The following is a 14,512-nucleotide window of genomic DNA, read 5'->3' as shown; positions in this document are numbered from 1 at the left end:
TTCATTGGACTTCTACGGAGAGATGGACTCTGGAGAAAACTAGCAAGCTATGGCCCACTACTTTCAGGACGTTTGGCTGCTATTTTCCTTGGGGCAGCTGGGAAAATCAGCCTTGATGCATGTCTACAGGCTACCTCCTACTAGGACAATCTTTTTGCATGCGGTGTTACTTAGCTTTATTAGCAGCAGCCTTCTGAAACAGTTAGCTATCAATGTCTTCCTTTACAGTTGAGTAAACAGAAACAGTGATGCTGGAGGACCTGTCGAGGCCAGAGATAAACTAGCAATAAAAGTGGATGCTCTCACATCCCTGATCCACTGCTTTAAGCACAACCCATAGGCTTCCTTAGCTGAAAAGCATACTAATTACTTGCAGTTCAAGTTGTGAAAGATTTAAGAAGCAGGGTTAGATGATTTACCAAGCATAGATAATCTATCAAAACAGGATAGTAGATGATGAAGGTCTGTAACAAAAATGTTGACAATGATGGAACTACCTTCTGTGTATCTGCTGGTGCTGTGCCAGCACTAGTGAGCATGTACTGCTTTACAGCTGCTGGCTACAGTGAGAGTCTTTGTTAAACGACTCAGAATCAAGTTCTCAGTTCTGGTTCAGTGTGAGATCCTGTGGCAAGTGCACAATTTCATCTCCTTAATCATTAAGAGATCATAGAATAATTTGAGTTGGAAGAGACCTTTAAGGTCATGTAGTTCCAACCCCCTGCTGTAAGTAAGGACACCTCCTTCTAGACCAGGTTGCTCAAAACCCCATCCAGCCTGGCCTTAAATGCCTTCAGGGCAGGGGCATCCGTTACCTCACTGGGCAACCTGTTCCAGATCTGATCTGACTGATCTTGCCTGTGAGGCTGTTCATCTGCTCAAATCTGGATCTAGCATACAGGCTCATAGTGAGGAATGCTATGGTGACATTAGTGCTGCCATTTCACGTGCACAGGCAATTATCTCTATTTGGACAGGTTTATAGGGCTTTAAAAAATGATGTTACTTACACTCTTACTAATGCCCAAAAGTTTGTGAGAAATGTAATGTGAGTTAAAACAGACAGGAGCATAGAGGATATGCTTACTTGTGAATACATTTGAGTGACACTTCTACCTGCATAAATTTGAACTTCACTGCTTTTGAAGATAGTGATGGATTTCACACAGGTTGCTCCAGTATGCATATACCATCTGAGAAGAGTACTGAGTGAGCTTAGGCTGAAGCAGGGAGGAAAAAAGTACAAAACCTATTTTACTATTATATATTACATATACCTATTTTACCTATTTCATTGCAAACAACCAGAAAGAGGAAAGAAAGAAGAGGGAAATGCAACAATGTTTTAGATTTGCAGAGCTCTGCTGCAGGATGCATTCACAAACCAAAGCCATCTGCCCCACACAGACATGTTGATCTATTCATCCCAGTGAGACAAGCCTGTTTTCTGTGCCTGCTGCTCTCCTGGTGCCTTACATCTCCCCACAAAGAAAAGGTTAATCTGCCTTAATGAACTCCATGCTGTTCAGCCTTGCAATACAGCAACTCTGTGCCAGACTTTGCTCCTCTCTGTGCGTTGCTGGGCTCGGTGTAGCCAAGTATTTGAAATCGATCTGCAGTGAGATTTATGGAGCTTTTGTTTTCTTTTTTTTCCTCCAGTTTGGTGAGACCTAAGTGATCTCGGTCACACAAAAGGTAAAAGAAATTAAAGATTTGTACTATGTTCTCATTTCTTTGGCTTTTGGAAGGTTTCATGTGTGTGTTTTATAGGACTGTTACTGGTTGTAAGAAACAGACGACGTGACAGCTTTTAATAAGGACTTTACAGTTACTAGCATCCTCTTAGGTTCCAATACATCTTGAGGATAAAATTTTGCATCTTTCTGATATTTGAATCAATTTATTTCACACCAGAGAGAAGGAAGAGGAGGGACAGAGCTCAGCCTAACCTTACTCCAATAGTTTGATATAAAAATGTATTCCACATTTTATCAGACTCTGAAGCAAAGTTTTTTTAGATTAAAAACAAAAGTATGATTTGTTTCTATGTATGTTAAAACAGAAGATAGACTTTAGCAGCAATTTAGCTGTACAAGAACAGTTGGTTTATATTTCATTTCCAGTATTTAATCATCAGTTTTAGACTTTACTTATCTACGAGGTATATAATACAAAGTACAGATTATAACATTGATATTTATTTGTTATGAGCAAAGAAGTTCCTGCTATTACTTCCTTTCTTGATTTTTAAGTACAGAGGAAATGTAGACAAATAAGTAATATTTGAACTAGCTAAACATGTTCCTCCTCATCCTAATATTAAAGTGCCTACAAATCAATACATTTATAAATCCTATGCGGTTGTTGTTACTTTTTACAAATTCACTTTAAAACCTATGGATTTACTGTTGTCTGCATTAAACAGAAGATCAGTCAGAACACAGATATGTAAATCCTAGAAGGTTCACATGGCTTTTTGATTCATAACAGATCAGCTTTAAAATTTGTCAGAAGCTTATCATTAAAATAAACAAAAAATGACAAACAAAACAGAAGCATAAGAAAAACGAAAAGCAAGACTTCCATCTCAGCAACTTGCAGCTCAGGCGTTAGGCAGCCCTACATCACCTTCCAGCATCGCGTCCTACATATGCAGCAACCCTCGCTCTCCCTCCCTCACGTTCCTCTGTCACCCCATGCAACCATGCTCCAACAAAGGAGAAATTGGGCTGGCTTTGTTGTCTTTTTCAAAGGGCTCTTCCACGGCAGAGCGTGGGGGTGCCAGGGCAGGTGTTCCAACCGGGCCCTACACCCGCTTGACGCTGTTGAGGAGCTCCGTCAGTTCGCTGATGTACTTGATGGTGTACTTGAGGGTCTGTATTTTGGTGAGGGGCTGTCCCCGCTGGCTGTAGGCGGGCGGCAGGTAGTTGCGCAGTGTGTGCAGCGCATCAGCCAGGGTCCTCATCCGCAGCTTCTCCCTCTCGCTGGCTTTCCTCCGGCGCTGAGCTGACATCCGCACCTTGGTGCCCTTGGGCAGCCGGGCCTGACCGGGGCTAGGCAGGTAGGCTGGGGGAAAGTCCACCAGGCCGTAGCCCACCAGGCCGCCACCGCTATATGGGGTCTCGGCTGCTGCCGGGCATGGGGACGAGGAGTAAGACTCGAAGGACGGCGTTGGGGACAAGCTGTGTGGAGAAGAGACAGAGTGCAGCTCAAAAGCCCCGGCGGAGTTCTTCCAGTCCCAGGAGGATAAGCAGACGGAGTGCTCCGAACCCAAAGTGTCTTCCATATTTATCAACGTCTCATGCAATTTGTCCATTCTGGAGGAGCGCGCGGGAGAAGCAATTCCCGCTGCCCGCCAGCAAAGGCTGGAGCTGCCGGCTGCTGAGACCTTTTTATGATGGAGGGAGGAAAGTGACAAAGTGGGAACGCGGGTTTGGCCAGGAGAGTTCAAAGGAGCACCACAAGTGCTAAGATGGAAAATGAACTCCTGATGTGCTAGTTTCTTCTCAGTGATAATTATCAACCTTCAGCTAAAAAGCCTTTAACCTAACAGGCAACAGTGAGGAAGGAGGAAAAAAAGATTATCTTCTTGTGACTAAACCAATTAAGGCTGCGCATCAACATTTAACGTTGCACTGGGGGGATAAGTGGTGAGAGAGGAAAAAGAAAATTAACCATTTTACAAAGCAGTTAACAGAGAGTTTAAAGATAGCGAGAACTAACATAGGGCCAGAATTTAAACTATTGAGGCCTGTTTTCTGTGTAACTTTTTGGAAGGAACTGCACTACAGAAGTGATCAGTTGATCCACGCTGACTGTGGCTGACATTCTCTCACTAAACGTATCTTAATTGTGAAACCCAAAAACTGTTGCCTTGGACTTTGATGTGTGTGGCTCTGTGGATTTCTCGTCTCGTTAGGTTGTAATTTCTCTTCGAATAATTTGCTTTTCAACAAGAGAAAGGGGAAAATCTAGATATTCCCTGTAGTCTGCAGCTTAGTTTACCATTTCAAATCTTGAGTCAAAAGACGAAAAGGAAATTTGTAGTTGTAAAGAAAGTCAGAGTCTTATTCAATAAAAGATTTGGGAAGATGTAATTAAAAAAAGTAAACATATAGGAAATTAAATCAACACAAACTTTGGGCCTGAAGAGTTGTCTTAGACAGGAATTTAATTCAAAGCTATATGTAGGTTAGAAATGTGAAAGAGAAAGAGAAGACTAGAAGAAGATACTTATATAAAAATTTTTTCTTTTATGAATCTGTTTTTCTGCTAAAAAAAAACCTTTTCCAGCCCTTACTGAATACAACAGCGAATTTAAATGTTAGGCATTTCAAATGAAAATATATCCTAAAAATGAATAGCATTAATAATGAGCATTTTCCATCTGTAGGCCCTAAAAATGAATAGCATTAATAATGAGCATTTTCCATCTGTAGGCCTCAGAAGAGTTTACAGCGATGATTAATGATCTTCATTCCCCAAGGAGATGAAGACTTTTACTCTTAACTATGAGAGTGATGAGATGCTGGAACAGGCATGGAGGCTGTGGATGCCCCGTTCCCTGGAGGTGTTCAATGCCAGGTTGGACAAGGCTCTGGGCAGCCTGGTCTAGTATTAAATGGGGAGGTTGGTGGCCCTGCATTTGGCAGGGGGGTTGAAGATTCACGATTCTTGAGGTCCCTTCCACCCCTGGCCATTCTGTGATTCTGTGATGGATAAGCAGAGTCAAGGAGGAACTTGCCCAAGACCACACAGCAAATCATTAGGAGCACCGGGAAAACTACTGAGCTCTGTAGCCACCGAGCAGCTCAGTTGTTAGCCATGACTTCATATTAATCCATAATAGAGGTAAAATATAATATAAAATGAAAAGAGAGAGCAAGTGCTAACCTGAAGGACCCAGAAAAGTGGGGTAGGATTTAGTTTAGAGCTTTTGTATAATGATCTCTGTGTGCTTAGTAATCCACTCTGAAAAAAAGGGAGAAAGGCTTTTAGATGGCACATAGTCAAAGCAAGCTGGAAGATACCATTTCTTTGTGACTACAAAATCCTCACTACAGCCACTAAGAGGAAAATCCTATGTGCACTGAAAATAGGGGCTGATCCAATATTCACTGAAGTCTCTTATGGATTTTTGTTGAGTTTGGGATCAAAACATTTGGAAGCTGCTTGCAAGAGAATTACTGATTTTATCATGAGGTGAGTAAGAAAGAACCACAAAGCAAATGTGAAGGGTTTTAGCATTTCAACCCAGTCTGAGACAATTTGGCTGTGATGAAATATATCCCATGCAGAAACTCAGGGCACATCTTACCTCAGTCAGGATTGCTTTGGGTTTTCCAGTTATCCTGTGTCGTTCTGATCTTTTCTTTTTTCTTTAAGGAAAATGAGTTGCAATAGTCCAAAGAACAACAAATTCCTGCTATAAATTAAAATTAAGAGAATATTTACAGCAGGTATTTTTGTGACTTTAGCGAGTTGAGTGAGCTTCATTGAGCACCATTTCAGAGGTCACCAAGTCACAAGTCAGACTCAATAACTGATTTAGCATAAAAGTGAGTTACTTTTGTCCCAGTTAAAATCTCCCATTCTCTTTTTGTGTTTTCCTCACAGTATTTGTACTTGGAGCACCTTCACAGTGCATATATAAATGCATATTTATATATACGTGACCCTTTCTTCCCAATGATTTTGATTTTGGAATAAAAAATGAAGCCATTAAAGGCAGTCAAATTTGGAGGCAAAAATTTCAACAAATCACTTGTTTGCTATCTCTAACCAATGCATAATAATGGTAAATGTCATCAATTATGGGTAAATTATGGAAAGTATCATTCAGACACCAAAAAGGAAAAGTTTCGGCCAAATCAAGAAAAAGTGTAAGGTCTGTGATTCCTGTATGTTCTACAGACTATTTAATTGAACAGAGCATCATGGCTTTAGCTTTTCTTGGATTCATTCTGTGATTCTGTCATTCTGTAATTAATTTTTGTCTGCAACTACATCTCTACCTGCAATGTGAGAATCATCGGTTGGGAAATGATCTCACAAAGTAGGGACAGTTATAGTAGGAAAAAAAAAACATGTATTGGAAATGATAGAAGTGTTCATGGTGTTCCATTATAGCAGGTTTGAAAATGTGATACAGAGGAGGGTATGGCTATGTGGTGGATACCAGGTATATCCTTATATACTCTATGACTGTTTGATGCTCATCCATTAAAGAGCTAAGAAAGTCTAGCATTTCAAATGTCACCTTCCTAAAGTGTAAATACATAGGGGGGGGGGGGGAAATAAAAAGAAGAAGAAGAAAAAATTTAAAAAAGCATTGCAATCTTTATTTTATTCGACCTTGAGCAGATTTGGGGAAGTCCCATTTGTTCTCCCAGTAATGCCAAAAGATTGCAAGGCAGTAAGATATAAGGCTAATACCAGTGACATATTCACACTTACAAAATGATCAGGGTTTTTCTGCTTGACTGACAGTTTTGATTTCCATTCCAGTAATTTATTCAGCAGTATAAAGGCTAACATCTCCATCTTCATCTCTTTTAAAATGAAAGGTTCCCTACTCAGATTTCTGTATTTATAACAGAAGGAAGGAGAAGCATGGATGGAGCAAAACTTTTTATATCTAAAAGAAAAGCATAAAATAGAATTGTTTTTTTGAGCTTCTGTGTTTGTCTGATTCAGGGTTTACATTTAAAATAAGATGTCCAAGTAATCTGTCACTCATAGATATGATAGGTAATTATGTAGATGTTTAAGGACTGATCTACATTTTTAGTCTGTAAAAATTCCAGATCATATTTCCACCAATCTGTGAGGTTTGGAGAGTAAACAGACTTAAATAGTGAGGAAAAAGTTGTATAAAATAGCTGAATATATTTCACTAACACTTAGCAGTCCATCTCCTTGAGAGTTAAGACAGAAGTCCAGTCTTACTGCACTGACAAGCAGTATATTATACAAATAGAGCTCTAAGATGATATGTTTTCAACCTTATTCTACATCTGCAAAGCTCTTAAAGTCACTTCATCTCTCATTTAACATGGTTTCCCAAGCACTCTCTGCTTTGCCTCCCACTCTCTGTGCAGCTGGCTGTTGCTGGTCCTGCTTTGCACAGACCCAGCCGCACAGATGTAAAACGTGGTGCAAGCAGCTGCAGGTCTCCCTGGCTTCAGTAGACTCAGCAGGTGTTCAACACTTCTGAAAAGTAACACTGGACACCTCTGTTTACGCCTAAGCTGGCAATAAAGGAAGAAAAGGATCCAGCACATTTGTTATCCAGAGTCCCATTAGCCACTGGGAGATGCTTCTCTCTTTTTTAATGCTTTCCCTTAATTTGGAGTAGAAGTGTTTTGTTTTGGTTTGTTTTTTTTTTTTTCAGTGAATTTATTTGAGGATTTTTTAATACTTCTGGAAGAGGGTCTAACTTGAGTTCAATCTCAGCTGAAATCAGTAGGATTTGTAGATAAGTAGATTGTAGATAAGCTGCACTATACCAGCAAATATCCAAGTCTTTTTTTCTGAGGTCATTATTCCAAAGAATATGGATGAACAACTTATCTACAACTCCCAGGGGGAAGCAAGGCAGTAAGAACTGGAACCGACCCTGAGTCCAGACCCCTAAAAAGGAGCCTGCAACTCCCTATTACAATCAGTGAAAACCATTGCAAATTGGATCCCTAATTGTTATCACCACCTTTGGTGGCTAGGATGAGAGAACACTGCTACTCATATGTGGTAAGACCAGAAACTGGTGAGTTGCAGAGCTGTTAAAAATCCTGCCTTAGACATTTAAACTCTTCAGTGCTCTCAACTCCAAAATACCACACCAAGAGCCTGCTGATGAAGGACAAGTATTGTGGATGGCATGCTATGTATCAAAGATTTCACCAGGGCTTTGGATGGTGGCAGGCACCTCTTTGCAGTTGCCCTGGCAGGAGCAGGACCAATCTACTAGCTTTACATCCTCACATCTATTTGATCCTCCGAATAGTGGCAGTCTCTGTTGACCGAAAAGTGACATCAGCTCCGCAATTCATTTAAAACATCTGATCTCCAAGCAACTGGCTTCCTAGATGAAAAGGCCTACGTGTGGAATTTACACCTATCCACCTTTTAAGTAGGGAGTTTATTACCTAGTGGCTTTCAGCTGATTTTTCAGGAATGTCTTTTTAATACCTCTGTTAACAGAAGTTGAAAGGAGATTAGGCTATGTGGTTGGTCTTTAATGTCTACTGGCTACTTCAGCCAGAAGGAAAGGGCAAAGCTTAGGGGGGAGGGGGCCCTAATGAGGCTCATTTTGCTCAGAAAATGAGAAGTTTCAGATATTATCAGAATAATAGAAGTCATTTAGGTGGGAGAACTCCGTTATCTCTTAGTGCAGATTCATCGCATTAACTTTCACATGCTTTTAGAACAAAATGACTACTGAAATTGAGTTGATTTATTTCAAAGTTTTTCATGGGAGAGGTGGAGGAATATCTGCTGTAAACATTTTAAGATCCTGAGCAATGCCTCCTTTTCTACCCGAAAGTATAGGATCAAGTTTCATAAAGTACAGTATAGTTTATTTCCAAGTTTTTCTTGTAATCTCTTTGTGAACACCCTGATGGTTCATTTTGTCATGTCTGGCAGAGGTTTCACTGGGGCAGGACAGAAGGGTTCCAGACAAAGTTCAAGGTTGGTACTCTCCATTTCCTGCCATAGCACTGATACTCTGCGCCCTGTGCTCCAAATGCTTCATTTTGCAGTGCGACAGATTTTCTAAACCTCGCTAATTCTTATGAGAAATTCCAATGGCCAGGAAATTTTCCCTGAATGTGTTTAAAAACCATTTGGATGTGGTGCTCAGGGACATGATTTAGCGGAGAACTGTTAGAGTTAGGGTACTATGGTTAGATTGCGGTTGGACTCGATGATCTTTAAGGTCTTTTCCAACCAGAGCAATTCTATGATTCTGTGTTTCTAAATTTGAATTAAAATCTCAGTTGTGCTTATTTCAATTTCAGTTGCAGAGCTGAAGCTGAGTGTTTGTAAAGGAGACTATTTTTCAATTGCTCTGATTACATTTCATCTCAGGCTGTCCTTTCTATCCAGTGAGCCTCATCAGGACCTGCTCATCTCTCCCTCCCTCGTGTCTGAGCACTGATGTGCAGAATTGCTGCTTGCTGCTAATAGAAACCATATTTCATCTTGTTGCTAAATGAAGTTATGCTATGAACAGAGCCTGCAGCTCTGTTTAATAATTATAAAACGGATCAATAGTCTAAGGTAAGAGACAACCAACAAGTGTTAGATTGTAAATATTATTTAGCACTTACATATTTCCCCTGTTCTGAAATAGAGTACATGTTCAGGCTTACTTCCCCAAGCACTTGGTTAACCTGTGGGTGGGGACTTTAAATTGCAAGTTGCCAAATCTCAGTTTTAATCACATTCAATTCCACAAAAAGCAAATTGGTCTTTCAGTCCATTGATGAATGGGAATTGTACTAAATCTTTTTTTTTTTTTCTTTTTTCTTTTTTTTTTTTCTCTCCAGATGCCTTTGTGAATCTGCCTAAGAAATTAAACTCAGTGTTATAATGGCTCCACAAAAAGATTTGAGCAAAGTTGCTGCTATTTTCAATAGCTAAACTTTGAACACACGGCAGGTTTCCAAATGATACCAAACTGGGAGAGAGTGATTAATATATTGGAGGGCAGAGGTGCCACTCAGAGGGATATGGGCAGAGAAAACTGTCTGAGAAGATCCTTGGGAGGTACAGAGACAGCAAAAGTGAAGAGTCATGGTATCATTATGGTTGGAAAAGACCTCTAGAATTATCTAGTCCAACCATCAACCCGTCCCCACCGTGCCCCCCACTAACCATGGCCCTCAGTGCCTTATCTCCATGGTTCTTGAACACCTTCAGGGATAGTAACTACACCACCTCCATGGGCAGCCTGTGCCGATGCCTCACCACTCTTACAGTTTTCTAGGGGCTGGGAGAGCTTCATGCAGCACAGGAACAGGATAACAAGCCAGGAAGCAGCTTGAGTGCTTCCCCTGCGCAGAAGACCAGCAGAAGCTGACAGGCTGGAGTGGGTTCAGTAAAGGGACCCTGAGTTGGAGCATATAGTGTGCAGGGAGAGACCTGGAGAGGTCGGTCTGTCCATCCTGGGATTGAGAAGGCTCCAGGTAAACCTGGTGGCTGCAGCCACATGATGGGAGAGGGAAAAGAAGAACATTCAGGCTCTCTGCAGAGGCTCCCAGTGGAAAAAAAAATAAAACACAGTGAGCACGTCAAGTGCTGAATTTTATGGGCTTTCAGTCTCTCAGTGATTTCTTACAAACTTCTCACTATACTTCTGGTTATACAGGACACCAATAATTTTCCTTTCTGATTACATTTTTAGACAGTTGGACTGATTTGAGACAGCTGAGTGACAAGCGTATGAGCACACAGGACTATTTTCAACAACTGTAGACCTTGTTCCCTTTCTTTGCCTTATAATCAGGTTTTACAGTCTGTCTCATCTAAATGTTTCTAATTCCATCTTCCTCTCTATGACTAGATATTATATCTTTCTATTTTTTCCTTTCCTTCCCCCTTTTTTCCCTTCCTATCTTCCGTCTTCCACCCTTCCTCTTTTCTTCCTCCCTCCCTCCTTTCCTTTCTTCCTTCCTTATTTCTTAAGATTTGATCTAGTTGTATATTTAATTTTCAGACTCTTTCCCATTCTCCTTATGTTTTTCGTGGTAGAACAAGATGCCTTTTTAAAATCTCCTGCCTGTACAAATCATACATCTTTCTTTACCTGCTCAGCTATGTGGATAAACCTAATGTTAGAAGTACACTTCATCACACTTCATTACTTCATTATCCACTTGGAATTGTCCAAAGCATAGGTTATAGAATAAATAAAATAAATATCTATAGTAGTTATTAAGGTTGCAAAGATGCAAGAAGCCATTACTTGAGGCCAAACTTACTTTAGCAAACTATTACTATTTTATTTTCTATTTTTTTAAAGACAAGGGAGAGCAAAAAAGCCTAAACTCTGACTAGGAAAACTTATCTATGGGCCAGTAAGTTAAGCTTATTACAGAATCACAGAATCACAGAATCACAGAATTGTATCCTTATCTATTAGGTCAAAAAGCAAGGAGATAACTTCCTTCACACTGGCACCCCATTTCACTGCATGCTGCTGGCTTCCCCATCACTCTGATGAGAGACAGGTTTCTGGTGTGTGCCCTACGTTCCTGCATAGTTAATGGCAATTGATGTGTGCATGCATGGATGAGCAGGCAGCTCTTACACCAGCAGATATGCACATCTTGAGGGCAGATTGTCTTTACTAAGAGTCTGCTATTCTGGGGGCAAACCTAGGAGAACAGTAAATCACTGCTGACTGCAGAACCCCAGAACCCCCATCTCCTGCTTCTTCAGACAGTGACTGTGCCAGGGTAGGGATCCCTCTCTGATAAGATCTCCTTCATGGTGCCTACCACAGGGGTTGACTTAAGCTGCTGGCACTTTCCTATTGCAAAACACTGCATAAAATGGGGACATGACCAGAAAGCCTAAATTTTCCAACTAAGTCTAAATTTTCCAAGCAATATCACTTTAAAGCTTTTGAGCCCCTCCATCACGCCCTCCCCCAGGGACATAGTCTTCTAAAGTAAATACTAGCAAATGGGTTGTAGTCAAAAAAAAAAAAAAAGAGGAAAGAGGGAGAGAAAAAAGGGAATTGTAATTTCCCCTGACATTGACCTGACCTGTCAGGCTTGGATGCACGCTCATCAGTCTCCTGCTCTGATCTGATAGCTGACATTCTGTGATGTGCTGAAAGCAAAGTAACACAGATGGATAGTGCTCTCTTTTGAAGAGCAAAATGCATCAGTAGCTGAATTTTCAAGTATGATCAACATGAAGTTAACTCTTAGATTGTAGGAGCATCTTCTAGAGGAATGGGAACAAAAAGACTCTGCAGACCTAGTAGGGACTCTCTATTATTATGCATATAATGTAAGCTAACATTTACACAGTCCCTGCTTCTTTCGATATACTTCAGACACTTGCTCATAAACACTCGCTACACAGATTTAAAAAGACTTTTAAGCATTCCTTAGGGCAGCCAGAACCTCCCAAACACAGCATGCAGTGTGAAGCCAGCTCCAAGCATCCCCAAGCTCCATCAGGCTTTCTTTCTCCATGTGTCCCTACGAGGACAGGCTGAGAAAGCTGGGGCTGTTCAGTCTAGAGAAAAGAAGGCTGTGAGGTGACCTGATTGTGGCCTTTCAGTATCTAAAGGGGAGCTACAGGGAAGAAGGCGCAGATTCTTAAGCAGGGTCTGCGGTGATAGAACAAGTGGAAATGGCCTCAAGCTTAAAGAGGGGAGATTAAGATTAGTTATAAAGAAAATGTCTTTGACAGTGGGGGTGGTGAGGTACTGGAACAGGTTGCCCAGAGATGCAGTTGATGCCCCGACCCTGGAGACTTTCAAGGCTCAAACCCTGGGCAACCTGATCTAGCTGTGGTGTCCCTGCTCATTGCAGGGGAGTTGGACTAGATGACATTTAAAAGTCCTTTCCAATTCTAAGGATTCTCTGATTCTGATTCTATGCCTTCTCTTCTTTCAGAAGGAAAGCTCAGCTTGGAGAAATAAAATATATTATTTGGACAGGAAGAAATTTCATGCCAGAACTTTTTACTTAGTTCCTCCCTTAGGAATCAGTTCTGAGGTGAGAAGAAAATGAATTCCTAGCATGTGGATCTGGAATTCACCATTACAATGCAGCAGAGGAAACAAATGTTACATTCAATTTTACAATCATGAAGGATACAGTGATCTCGTTTCAAATGTTTAGATGAGTTCCTGCTGAATCCTATGAGTCCCTTTTTACTTCAGGATAAGACAGTAAACACTACTACGAACATCCTTTATATTTCCTAGGCTTTACTCTTGATTTTGCTCACATGCATTCATGATGTCAGTAAATCTCTGATTTTATTTCCAGGCTTCCTCTTCCAGCTGGAGATTGCTTTCACGCCCAGATGATTACCTTCCCTTTCTGGTCCAACAACCAAGCAAAAAATAATATTTAAGAGACAACTCCATGGCTATCTTTTCTCAGGTTTGCTAGGTGACAAAATTCTCGTTGTCATAGACTGAGATGTGTTCTCTTAAGAGTAATTTCACACAGACAGAAGGAGCCAATCTTCCTGTCTTGGTAGACATTATAGTAGAATCTCTAATTGTTCAAAATTTTCCATGAGGATTTGCTCTAGCTTTAAATGAAATCTAATAAAATAAATTAAACATACTTTTTTTTTTGCATGGTATTAGGGCCACTCAAATTCAGCAACAGAATTGCAATTTTGGGTGACTTTTGGCTAATTTTTGGCTATTTTTTTTCTAGTGAATTTCTTCCCAGTGACACTCAGAGCTGTGTGAGCCCCTGGATGCTCCACCTGGCAAAACGTGGGTGTAGGTGTCTGCCAGGAGGGAGAGACAGCACTGGAGGGAAAAGATCAAAGCCCTATAAATGTGTCAAACTTTCAAATGCAAATCACCTGCCATAACTCTGCTGAGAACAAATCCTTCATTATCACCATTCTGTGAAAGGCTTAAATTAGCCTGAATTGGCTGGCAAGAACAAGAAAAAGAAACCCATTTATCTTCCTGTGAGCTTTATTACCTTCGGATTTATTTGGCTAATGGTCCAATAGCCCACTGACAGGAATATCTGCATAACGAATACTTCAGATGATCCAAAAATACAATATTTGATCACATGATGTTGCTATTAAAGTGAGATCTGTGGCAAAAAGAGTCTTCACAATATGCTATTCTTTTCAATTGACAGACTATGAGCTGCTGAGATTTACACACTAACAATTATCACCTGGCTTTTTTGCTATAGGGTTGAACTAAATTTAGGGGATTCCGTTAATGTGCATTTCCTAACCTATATGTTCTCTGGACACATACCATACCCATTCTTATTTTAGACTGCCATTATTTTGAAAACATAACTAATTTCTTAGTGAAGAAAATACATTTCTTTCCTTCCTACTTTTTAAAATAGAATCATAGAATCATTAAGGTTGGAAAGACCACTAAGATCATATAGCCAACCACCAATCCATGCCTGCGACTGCTCTAGCCCATGACCCTCAGTGCCACCTCTCCATGGCTCTTGAACGCCTCCAGGGATGGTGAGTCTACCACTTCCCTGGGCAGCCTGTTCCAATGCATCACCACTCTTTCTGAGAAGAAATTTTCCCCAATAACCGACTTGAACCTCCCCTGTGCAATTTGAGGCCATTACACATCATCCTGTCACTGTTACCTGGAAGAAGAGGCTCACCCACACCTCGCAACAACCTTCTTTCAGGGAGCTGTAGTTTAAAAAATAGACTAAGGCACGTTAAGTATTTGATTAACTGACTTGAAGAGTTTAAAAAGTACTGCACAAACTTAATGCTGATTTATAAGGGGAAATTCTAGCAC

General features: G+C 40.7%; 2 protein-coding genes across 2 annotated transcripts in view; both read right to left on the bottom strand.

Moving 5' to 3' along the window:
* Positions 1-14,512, bottom strand: part of KCNS3 (potassium voltage-gated channel modifier subfamily S member 3) — a 444,844-nt gene that overhangs the window by 96,763 nt on the left and 333,569 nt on the right. The gene's annotated exons all lie outside the window — the stretch shown is intronic.
* MSGN1 (mesogenin 1) lies at positions 2,230-4,768 on the bottom strand. Its single transcript, XM_019613299.2, has one exon. It carries the CDS (start codon positions 3,314-3,316, stop codon positions 2,807-2,809), a length of 510 nt encoding a protein of 169 aa, XP_019468844.1. The 5' UTR covers positions 3,317-4,768; the 3' UTR covers positions 2,230-2,806.

Source organism: Meleagris gallopavo, chromosome 2 (genome assembly GCF_905368555.1).
Source record: "Meleagris gallopavo chromosome 2, MGAL_WU_HG_1.1, whole genome shotgun sequence".
NCBI classification, from domain to species: domain Eukaryota; kingdom Metazoa; phylum Chordata; class Aves; order Galliformes; family Phasianidae; genus Meleagris; species Meleagris gallopavo.
The sequence above is the reverse complement of the archived record's forward strand: the minus strand, read 5'-3'. Positions and strand labels throughout refer to the sequence as shown.

Coding starts and splice junctions, on each gene's coding strand:
- MSGN1 (XM_019613299.2), bottom strand. CDS start 3,316: ATGGACAAATTGCATGAGACGTTGATAAATATGGAAGACACTTTGGGT.